Below are 12,548 nucleotides of genomic sequence, written 5' to 3' on the forward strand. Positions count from 1 at the left end.
TAGATTTTAAACACGCAGCACCGAATAATTCTACTTTTAATCTAGCCTTGGTGATAGTTTTCAAAGACATCTTTATTCCTTCTGCAGAATCTTTGTTTACTCCCTTTCTCATTTAATGTGACATTCCTGTTGCTCCCCAGTTTGTCTCTCATGACCTCTCCTATCACTCTGCATAGCCAGGGCAATAATGTATTCATACATATAGATACATGTGCATACATAGTCATATGTCAACATAAATATGCACGGACCCTCCTTTCTTTCTCCAAGCTTCAGTGTAAAACCAAATAAAATCATTTTAGTGGGGGAAAACATTGGAAAGGCAAACTCCATCAGATTTATTTTGGTCCCTCTGCCTAATTAGGTAATGCTGATTTTCTTAGGCCTCATTCGTAGCTTTATTTTTATGACTTTTCCCAGAATACAAAGCACTAGAATAATCTTTGTTGCCCTTTATATTAGGGATGCTCTGGGAAGATACTATTCATTTAAAAAGGTGCCATTGGTGCGGCCAGCATAGCTCAGTGATTGAGCATCAATTGTTGAACGAAGAGGTCACAGTTTAGTTCCCGGTTGGGGCACGTGCCCAGATTACAGGCTCAATCCCCGGTGTTGGGAGTGCAGGAGGCATCCAATCAATGATTCTCTCTCATCATTGATGTTTCTATTTCTCTCTCCCTCTCCCTTCCTCTCTGAAATAAATAAAGATATCTGAAAATAAAATAAATAAAATGAAAAGGTGCAGTTGCTTTGGGTTTGGTTAGGTTCGCCACAGGAAATACCGACTGCCAATTGTCCAACCTGCAGCTGTGTCTGCATGACACACATTTATCTACTCACTATCAACAGTGGTTAGGCGAATTTCCACTCATCAAACTGATCAAGAAATTAGACATTTTGGAGAAATTAATTGAGCCCCCATTAAAAAGAATGCTAATGCTTTAAATCTCCTCAGATTCAATTTAAATGATCAGTACCTTGGTGATGTCCAGACTCGTTTTTGAAACTTTAATGTGCACTTTTAGGTCCTGGCCTTCTAGAATTAGGATTCAGTGAGAGAGGGTAGGACTCTGGAATCTGAATATTCACCAGGTGGTTCTATGCAGGTGGTCCTCACTCTATACTCTTACATTAATCCCTAGGACGGGTCAGAATAATCATCTCAATATACTCATGTTCAGAGGCCATCTTTGGCAACTGAAATTCTGTATGCAAAGGTTGGGAGAATGTGGTACATTCATCATCTATCCTGTGCATGCCTTTACTTTGCATGTTTTTAAGTCAGGGTGTCTTCAAAGGCGGTCCAGATCTTTGAGTTTATTTGAAACTTCTATTCACTCTTTAGAAAATATAATAATGGGTGTGAGCACAGCTTTCAAGGCAATGGAGACTGAAAAGGGAGATGACAAAAATAGTATTCAGAGAAAAGAAACCAAAAATAACACACTACAAGATACAGCAGAGTGCAGGGAATACCCACAGCTGCAGCAGGCCTTTCTCCAGGGAAAACAAGCTTTTGTGCTCTAAAGAGCGAAAGATCATCTTTCTTTGCCTCAGGCACGCCAACAATCCATCCCAGGGTTTTATGTTACCTTGGGCCCAGAAGGTAAATCTGAACTCTTTTTCTTAGTTTTCAGTAACAGAAGGGAGAATAGAAGGAATCAGGTCTGTAAAACACAATGCAGGGCTGAACTCAAGTGGTTTTGGAAAAGTCAAGGCTGGAGCACGATGCAGGGAATTTGAAGATGTTCTAGTAAATGCACACAAAGCCATTATTGGAGAGAAATGTCCACTCAATAATATTTCAAGTTACAAGTATGTTTCTTATCAATGTTTTCAATTATCCAACAATTATACTTTGTTCTAGCTACATAGCTACAAAACTTGTGGTTTAAAATACGTTGTCTCAGTGTGTCCAAACAATATAAATGAAATCTTGGAGGGGAAGGGATTTACTTTCCATTGTACAACTTTGAATAGTTTTGTATTATAAACATTTATTATCTATTTAAAAATAAAATACCATATGGCTTCTCTGCCTTGAAGTTTTCAGAAAATATATTTATTTTGAACAATATACCCTGCCCAGTTTATGTTTCTTGACTCCACTACCTTCATTGATTCTCATCTCCATCAGAGTCCTTTTTAAAAAAAATTAATTTCTTTATTGATTAAGGTATCACATGTTTGTCCTCAACCCCCATTCCAATCCCTCCTCCCCTGATGCCACACCCCCCTGTTGTCCTTGACCACTGGTTAGGCTCATATGTGTGTACATAAGTCCTTTGGTTGATCTCTCCCTTTTATCCCCACCCTCCCTTTGAGGTCCAACAGCCAAGCCTTCTCTCTGGGTCTGTTCTTGTTCATCAGTCTATGTTGTTCACCATTTCCCCTAGATGAGTGAGATCATGTCCTATTGGAAATATACTCAGGAAAGTAGAAGAATATCATGTAAGGAAAAATATCCTGAAAGTAAATCACATCTAGAAAATTTGTACTTTAGAAAATTAATTGTACTGCTATCAGCAAGACACCCATGAAAAACACACATGGTGTCCAAACAAGCCAGATAAAATCATTTGGGCAAAAAATGAAAAAAGATCCCAAGTCAAATTTATAGAAAATATGACTTTATTACCTTTAGGTCCAGAGTCCGTTTTTGTTTACAAAACTAGAAATTGTAATCTGCTTCTGGAATATTTTTGCTTTGTGAGTTGTGTTAATGCTCTGTGTCTTTTTACTTAGGAGAGTAGATATTGATAGGCTTTTCCCTTTAATTTTTACATATCTATCTATCTATCTATCTATCCATCCATCTATTCTCTATCTGCCTATCTACCTACCAATCTACTTATCTCACTATCTCTGCATTTACAAATATAAAATGAACTGCATGTAAAATGTGTATATTCTGATTCTGATTTTAGTATTTAACTCTGGCTGTCAGCTAATTTCCCTTTGCCGTGGCTTCTCCATGGCTCCTCAGCACAGGCCTCCCAGCTGCCTGTGGGGCATCCCAGGCACACTGCCGCATTAGGGACCTACTGGCACTCGCTGGAAGAGCCCACAATGTTCTTCAGTGAGGTAGCCTTTTCCCATCTCTAAATGTTTGCTGAAATGTCTCTTTTACAGTGAGGTTTTCCACACCACGCTATTTAAAATGTTTATATCTAGTTAGTGATCTCGATTCCCCTTTTCAAGTTTACTTATTCCTATAGCACTTAGCACCTTCTAACACAGTCCATAACTTATTGTCTGTCTCCTCCTGTAATATAAAGTTCCCCGAGGTCAGTGAATTGTATTGCTTTTGTTCATTGAGATATTTTCAGCATCTAGAAGTGTTTCTGCCACACAGCAGGTTATCAATAAATATTTGTTGATTGGCCAAATGAACTAATCCACAAGTTTTTATTGGAGCACCATGATGAAACAATGGTGGGCAAATATTGATTTTCAAAATCAGATAAATATATTCATATGAATGTTGCTAATATGCATTTACATTTGTGAGTTATTGAAACTACTCAAATTTCTAGTTTCTCATTTAGAATTCATTTAACTATTTTAATTTAATAAGAGCTTTACTATTTGTCACATAGGTATTCCATATTGTTCAATCCCCCACAACTGTTTAAGGTAGAGATTATTATCCACCATTTTACAAAGTTAAAGTGACTCGACCATAGTCACAGAACTGATTTGGAGTTGAAATATGAACACGGGCTTTGTGACATCAATCATTAAGCTGTGATGTCAAATACTATTAATCCTAACAACTTCTAATAATCTTAATAATGCTAAACTATGTCAGAGATAACAGTTTAAGCCAAAAAGAATCTGGACCTATAGACGCTCAAGCTAAATCCAAAAGTGTTATACTGATGTACTATCATATGTTATATTTATATTATGCCAGATAGTTGTTGGATCTCTTGATACCAGCATTATCTGTAGGAAATGGTGTTCGTCTTATAACTTTTTGTGTGTACATGTTATTTTGTCCTAATATGAAAATTCAAGCTATAAATTATTAACATAGAGTTAATATTTATTTTATTTGCATAGTAAATGTAAATTATAAATTAAATACCCATTGATAACTTGTATATGCCTTTTGTTCCCAACCAAGAACTAAACAATGAATTTTGTACTTCAATTTTTAAAGAAGTTTTATAAGAAGTTTGTTTTGTGTTTTGTTTTTTTTTTCCTAGGAAACATATCAGTTATTTAATCGGATTCTTATAAGAAATTCAGAACACCACTTTGTGAGGATGAAGTGCATTGGTGAGAGCAGAGCACATGAAACTGAGGAACAGCTTTGATTTTTGGCAGAATTTGTGAGTCCACAGCTTTCTGGTCAACTTTGCGCTGTTTTGTAATCTCATATTTCTCTGTGCTGAAGATCTCACCCTCCTGGTGTCTGGGCTTGCACAGCTCTTCCTCCTCTCTCTCCTCTCCCCATCCCCCTCCTCCTCCTCCTCATCCTCCTTCTCCTTCTTCTTCTTTTGAGGAAGCATCAGTGAGATGTTTGGGGATTTTTATATCACTGATATCAGTTTTGGTGGAGGTGGCAATGACATATTTCTGATGTGTTCTTCAAAGAGGAACTCAATTGAGGGACAGAGGTCCAGTCACAAGTAGCAAGCCACTGCTCAGCTATTTCAGAAAAACACTCTCCTGCTTCTGTGGATCCCAGTGAGGATGATCAGAATGGTCCCAGGAGTGATGCTGGCCCGCAATCTCCTCACATGCTGGCTGAAGGGTTTCTTGCCATGGCTCAACAGTTTTCAAGGCACATCTTCAGTAGGTTAATATCTAGGCATTTTGCGGAGTTTAACCCCTCGGGTACCACCATTCTTGTCGCCACCAACTGGCTTTGTGACAATAGCAAGAACTTTCTCCTTTTCTTTTCAATCCTGGGTTTAGCTGCCAAATACTTGCTCTTGTACATGGCCTTTTGCGAATACATAGCTGACCGGAGATATCTGTCAATTCCTCTGTCGAGGACGAGGTTTCGGCTGCAGTGGGTCTTCCCCTTCTCAGGTGCCTTAACCTTGCCGCCAACATCAGCCTACTTCTTGGCTTCAGGCTTCTTCTTCTTCTTAGTATCCAGCTTCCCAGTTTTCTTTTCACCCACCATCATGCAAGATGGGAAAGAGAACTAGAATTCTATTCTGTATATGAAGGACATATAGCCCTTGATTGATGTATAATGTTTTGCTCTAACTTAATTTTAATTATGTAGAGTATTTCTCAAAATATTACCTTTAGGGTATAATTATGACCCAGATTAATACGATTAGAAGAGTTAATATGTCATTATACATCAACATTTAATGAACCAGTATTCAAAGTCATAAGTACTTAATCACCAATTTCCTAACTATTTACTCTTTATATTAAGTAAAACTTATTGCGGACAGAAAGTTAAAACAATTTTTTCTCTTTGACTTGACATATGCTAAAGAATTGATTTGCTGACATTAAATCAGAACAAAAATAGACCATCTTCAATTTAGTTCTCTCCAAGAGTATTTTGGTCATAATTTCATTCGAGTGAATCATAGCATGACACCAGATCAGGATAATGGAGACTCACAACAACACAGTTCTCCTATCAGAAGATAAAGGCCAAGTCCAGAGACATTTCTTTTCAAGATTCATACATATGTTGCAATCAGAACCACAGATAATAAAGACAGAAACCCAGATGTAAAGAAGATAAATTAATCCGAGGCCTCAGAAAGGAAAGATAAGCAAAGGATTGTAAAACTATCTCCCTGAAAAGTATAATAGAGAGGTTTTCCTCCCCACCACACCCGCCCCCTACCCCCCAAAAAAGCAGATGAAGAAACATTGTCTCAAAATAGGGCAACATTTAAAGCTGATTACCTTAAATTAAAAGTTAATCTAATACACACACACACACACATGATCTCTGAAAGCATAACAATCTAGTCACCAGTGTATATCCTATATAATAAATGGCTAATATGCAAATTGTCCCCTTGACACAGGAGTTCAACCAGCAGGCAGGCCGGCCAATCGCCATGTCCCTTCCCCCTGGCCAGGCTGACCAGACCCCACCCATGCACAAATTCATGCACTGGCCACCAGGTGGCAGACGCTCAGTGCAGGAGCTTCCATGACACGCACTTGCCATTTACAGAGAAATGGCACTGCAGACCTGGCACTGACAAGGCAACACTTGGCTTCCCCCAAGTGGGACACAGACCCCACCACCACCCTGGAGTGACAGCTCACCAAGTCACAGCTGATGCTGCTGAGACCCTATAGTGCAAAATGCGGCTCACAACCCAGGCCAGCCCAGAAATGGTGGCTATGGGTGCTGGGTAATGCCATCACATAGCAATGACCAGCCTCCTTGCAGATTCTTCAGCCCAGGAACAAGACTTGCTTCATAGCTAGTTGGAAACATTTCACACTGTAACCAAATGTCTGAAGCATTTTCCTGTGCCTCATTTCATTTGATCCTCACAGAAGTCCTGGAGCAGGTAAATAGGAGACTTGGTGGAATCCTATTTTCTTTCCATTAGCCAGAAAACAGTGATTTAGAAAGTTTAGAAAATTGACCTGACTGAAAAGAAGTAAGAAATGGTGGACCTTGAAAATGACTTCAGGTTTTCTCACTGCACGGAAAATAGTCAAACACTGCTGCAATTAAATATTTTACCCTTTGTTCTCCCTCCTTGTGTGATTTATAATAATAATAATGTGCTTTGTGTTGATATTTACTGTTGTGTTGCTGACAATTAACTGAAAGAGAAGTTAGGGTGCTTCACTGGGCTGGAAAAAGTTTAGCTATGTCAGAAAGCAGGTCTGATTAAGCAAGTTTATTATCTATCCATAAAAGGCTAAGTTGACTACACATGTGCGATACATATAAACCTCTCACTGGCACCAATCATATGTGTGTGTTTTGATCTGTTATTGTCGATCGTGAATTTGACACTTCTATCATAGGGAAAGGGCAAATAGCAATATTAAAATATTTATTCTAATTAATTTCCTTTCAATGTGCATGAATTCACGCACCAGGCCACTGGTGGTTTAATAAAAGTCTTGTTTAAAAATAATTTATGATACAAATGTAAATAACTATAATAAATGTTAGTTACCTGCCTTTCATTTAAATCAAATGTGCAAAACAAAACACAGCAATTAACAAGCAATAGCAATGCCAAAGTAAATTGGAGCACTTGGTAGAAAGCCATACCTGATGAGGGGAGTAGAATTTCTTGTCACTAGTCAGGCGGTTTCCATCCATGGAAAAAAGGAAGCTTCTTCTCTTGACACTGTCTTCGGATTCAGATTTGGGAAACCTGTCTCCCTCGCCTTTGTTGTTTCCTTCAAGGTGCTCCCTCTGTCTTCTCTTCTTCCTCCTGTTCCTCCACTCCTTTGCACTTTTGGAGCTTAACTTTGAGGCTTCTGAGGAACTTTCCAAGAGCTCACCCAGACCACCTATTCCACTAAAATCTCTTGAAGCAGCTGATGCTGCTGCAACTGCCTGTTTAAAACAGAGCAAGGCGCTGGTTAGAACCTATGACTTTGAAAACAGTTCAATGGTAAATTGTTGCCATTTATGGCTATTAATTATATGTGAACATGATGTCTTCTGGTCACTTCATTGTGCTTTTACTCTAAGAGTTCCATTAGTAATGACACCGTTTTCCGTACCATAAAGCAATATGCATTAGGACAAGTAAAGTCTGGTTTGGCACACCTCCTGAAAAGATGTGCCAACTCTGTTGAGATTAGCTTCATTTCAAGAGATAAAAAATACCTTCTACATTATAAAAGCAAATGTTTCTTTTCATGGTTGTTGGTCTGGTTACTATTCCAACTCCAGCCACAGGCGTGTTTCTTCTGAAACATGGGGTTGTGAACAACTGAGTGGTATTTTTTTTCCTCCTAAATCTAGGACAAAATATTTGTGTGTTTGTGTGAACTCAAATCATTTAAAGTGTTTACTGTTTATCTCTCGATAGAAGTTATGGGAATGTATTGGCTAGTTTATCTTCTTACTTCATTTGAATTACATTTATTACTATAGTTCACATCCTTAGCGTCATGTTAATCCCAGAGATCAACATGATTAATTTACCGCATAGCACTTTTAATTTCAAATTCTTCAATGTTATAAATTATTATAATGAATAATAACACATGCTAACATAGCAGTCAATAAGTACCTAAAATTATCATTCAAGGGTTTATGATGATTTTTCAATGTTTTTCCATATTTTAGTACATAGTGAAGCATTTCAAATTTCTGCACATGCTAAAGAAACACAGCAAGCTCTAAGATAAAGTATGGCAAACATTTTGTATTTTTATTTATATGAATAGTATTTTTAGACTGGAAATTATGTAAACATGACTAGAGAGGATATGAAATAGCAATATAGTGCATATTAAAGCTGAGTCTCATTAAGTATATTCATGTTTTTAAACATAATCAAGGAAGTGGAAATGATTAAATATGAGGATACTGGCTCAACTCTGTACATATGTCATTCCTGAGTATAAATAACTCTAACTTATCTACCATTTTGTTCTATCTTTTCCATTGGACTGTAAGTTAGACAGGACTTCTGTCATGTTTTGGTGTGCCTAGTATTACCTGACATAAAAAAAAATGGGGGCTCAGTTACTATTTAGTAAATAAGGATGAAAAAAGATATAATGTCATCTGTTGTTATGGACACTGATGTGGGGATGGGGGAAGAATAAGACATACCTAGATTTGACTTTTTTAGATCTCAGAAGACTATCAGAATGTATAACAGAAATATATTTTAGGAAAGAATGAAGATAAAATTTATAATACTTTGACATCATGCTGTGCTTCCTTCCTAGGGAGAAAGAAACTCTAAGTAGCTTCCATTTCTGAATCTCATCTCAACTTGAAAAATATATATAGCCGAACCGGTTTGGCTCAGTGGATAGAGCGTCAGCTTGCGGAATGAAGGGTCCCAGGTTTGATTCCGGTCAAGGGTATGTACCTTGGTTGCGGGCACATCCCCGGTAGGGGGTGTGCAGGAGGCAGCTGGTCGATGTCTCTCTCTCATCGATGTTTCTAGCTCTCTATCTCTCTCCCTTCCTCTCTGTAAAAAATAAATAAAATATATTATATATTAACATTTATTTTCAACATTTTCTTATAAGATTTTCTTATAAGATTTATCTCTCTCTCTCTCTCTCTCTCTCTCTCTCTCTCAAGAGAGAGAGAGAGAGAGAGAGAGAGAGAGAGAGAGAGAGAGAGAGAGAAATACAAATTCTCTACGACTCCCATGATTTCAGTGATGGAATTCATGGAACTACATATTTATAGTACTAAATATGTGTTCAGCTAAGCAACAGATAAAATGTAAGACAGATATTTGTTAATATTGAGTACTATATTAATTATGGAAACTCAGGTCTAAAACTTGGTATAAGCAATGCCCCGCATTCAGATGAAACATTAATTCAGAATTTGGGTATTTACAGAATTGCATATAGTCAGATAGCCAGACTTTTATTGAATTCTTGGTCATCAGCATTACTTCTAACATCATCAGTGATGAAAGATGAGAAATATTATGAAATACTTTAAAATATGAATATGTTAAATATAAATATTTGCAAAATAAATGAAAAAATGAAGCACATTTCTGTAGCAAGTTAAATATAGTTGATTATGACTGATACACAGTATACATAATATATACCATTGGAAGAATGGAATATACATGCATTCCCCTTTATCCAAATAAAGTCCTTAACTCACCTTTCCACTTTGAATAGACAGAAACATGCAACACACAGTCTAATCATTTATTGTCTAGCTTATTGTTAGAAACAAAGGAAGTTGTGGTAATATTCCTTTGCCATAATCCTGAAACTCATGTTCATTTAAATCACTTTCGGAATTTGTTTTGCATTAAGACATGATTTCCCTGCTTATTCTGGGTAACAGTTGGCAAATAACTCAAAACCAAAACAGATTTCTAAGGCAACAATGGTAACCTCCTGACACAACACATTTTCTGTGTCACTCACCAACTCAAAATCTGTCACTTGTTCCACTTCCAGTGATTTGATGGTCCCTCAAAGGCAGATGTTTCCTGTCACCTCTCATGTCTGTGTACCTGTTTATACCTAGCTCTGTGGCATGGCCAGTGTCCTGTTTATTTGCAAATGGCTTGCTGTATTCCTCTTATGGCAAATAATACGTCCTTAACATTTTATTATAAGATTTCTGTGTGATTCAAAATAGACTCTATAATTCTGTATCTGTGTCTTTAAAATATAAAACCACATGACTGCCAGGGATTATACTGCATTTTAAACATAAAATCCAGTTTTTTAACCCTACTCAAAACTACAAGACATTGTCCCGGCCAGTGTGCTCAGTTGGTTGAGTGCTGTCCCATGCATCAAGAAGTCACCAGTTCAATTCCTGGTCTGGGCACATGCCCAGGTTGTAGGCTTGATCCCCATGATCAGCAAATTCTAAATATATGATTGAACTGAGTAACCAGCTAAGCAATTCATTGTTAAATCCCATCTCACTAAATAAATAAGTAAATAAATAAAAGCCAAAAATAAAGACTTAATATTATATGTTGTGCATCTTCAAAGTAACTAAGTATTATTAAAAAGTTCAATTTTGAAACTACAAATTCCAAGGATATACTGTCATTCAAATAAGGTTTCAAATATCTGGAGCCATCTATCTGGGGGGAAAAAAGAATACCTATATATCAAAATGTCACTATGTACAAAAGATTTTGTACTTCTGTTTCTGGTCAAGAAATAGTAACAGGGATCAGATTTACTCTCCTTCCTGAAACAAACAGTAAAATGGACAGAACCCATGCAATAATGGTTTTGAAGACTGAATGAATGAGACATTGGGTAGAGTATTCAGAAGAATTTTCACTAAACAGTAGGGAATAATAAACAGTAGGAAATAATTAGCCCTAAACTAAATGCTGACCTAGTTCTACGTAACAAATATCAAAGTTTTGAAGATGTAAGAGGATCAAACTGTTTATAAGTAATGTAACTATGTCTCCCAAAAAGGATAAATAATTTTTATTTAAATAAAAAAATATTGAGCAACAAAAAGGTAAAATGAACAGCGTCTATAATTCAACTGAAGATTTTCAGCAATGTAAAAAAACAAAAACAAAAAAACACACAGAGGACTAGATGACCATTCATGAAGAAAATAATTAATTAAAACCAATATACATCATAGATGTTAGAATTTCCAAATAGGGACTTTAAATAGTTATTGCAATTGTATTGTTTATGTTCAAAATATTAGAAACAAAGGAGATATAAGAGAGATGCAGATTAAGCTTTTAGAGATGAAAACTGTAATGTCTGAGATGGAAAATACCCTGAATGGGATTAATAGAAGACATTACACTGAAGGGGAAAAGATGATCAAGATATAGCAATAGAAACTATCCAAGTCAAAATGAACAAGCTGATTCTAAAGCTCAAATAAAAACTACAGAGGACCTAGAATAGTCAAAATGGCTTTGAAAAAGATAAAAATTATCACTATCTGATTGCAAGACTTATTATCCAGCTACAGTAATTAAGAATGTGGTATTGGTGCAAAGACAGACAAATAAATCAATTTGACAGAAGAGAATTCAGAAATAGATCCACTCACATATGGAGAACTGATTTTTGACCAAGGTTCAAAGGCAATTAGAGGAGGAAGAATATTTTGTTCAGTAAATAGTGCTGGAATAATTAGATATCTCTCTATATATAAAAGCCTAAGCAGCCGGAATACTGGCCAGTAGCTATAACCTGTACTGATCACCTGGGGGCAGATGCTCAAGTGCTGCTTAGCTGACCACCAGGTAAGCCAGATGCAGGGCTTACCTGGCAAGTCTCTGCGGCAGCTTTACTGAGTGGCGGCAGCAGGCATATCAGGGCTGGGATGAGTAGGAGCTTCTCCCTGGCTATCTGGCTGCCTGCCACCTTGCTCACTACTACATCCCTTGGGGGATGTTGGACTGCCAGTTTTGATCCCTGGCCTGTGGGGATCAGACTGAAACCTGCAGTTTGATATCCCCTGAGGGGTCCCGAATTGTGAAAGGGTGCAGGTACCCCACCGGTGCAGGAATCCATGCACCAGGCCTTCAGTCTATATATAAAACAATATCAACCCATAAAACACATTTTATACAAAAAAATCATATTGACTTAAATATAAAACACAAAACTATAAAACTTGTAGAAGAAAAAAATAGGAGAAAATCTTCATAATGCTGGTTTGGCAATAAATTAATAAATAAATAAATAAATAAATAAATAAATAAATAAACAAACAAATAAAATAGATACAACACCAAAAGCACAATCAAACCAAAAAAATTGATAAACTAATTTATAAAAATTAAAAACTTTCATTTTTAAAAACACTATTAGGAGGAAGAAAAGACAAGTTACAGACTGGGAAAAAAATATTCGCACAGCATACATGCTATAAAGGACTGACTTATTCCTAGAATATA

The 12,548-nt window shown here is 36.8% G+C and overlaps 1 protein-coding gene and 1 pseudogene across 4 annotated transcripts in view; both read right to left on the minus strand.

Annotated features, from left to right (window-relative positions):
- SCN3A (sodium voltage-gated channel alpha subunit 3) overlaps positions 1–12,548 on the minus strand; it is a 117,902-nt gene that overhangs the window by 51,514 nt on the left and 53,840 nt on the right. For all 3 annotated transcript variants that reach the window (XM_084891578.1, XM_084891577.1, XM_084891579.1), the window contains exon 12: positions 7,238–7,528. In XM_084891578.1, the coding sequence (XP_084747704.1) occupies positions 7,238–7,528 (291 nt within the window). The remainder of the gene's footprint in view (positions 1–7,237; positions 7,529–12,548) is intronic.
- On the minus strand, positions 4,240–5,140 carry LOC311626885 (large ribosomal subunit protein eL6-like; annotated as a pseudogene). Its single transcript has 2 exons — positions 4,492–5,140; positions 4,240–4,449 (listed from the first exon to the last, which is right to left on the minus strand). The product of its transcript is annotated as a large ribosomal subunit protein eL6-like (transcript).

Source organism: Pipistrellus hanaki (genome assembly GCF_964339955.1).
Source record: "Pipistrellus hanaki genome assembly, chromosome: 8".
In the NCBI taxonomy this organism is placed as follows: Eukaryota; Metazoa; Chordata; class Mammalia; order Chiroptera; family Vespertilionidae; genus Pipistrellus; species Pipistrellus hanaki.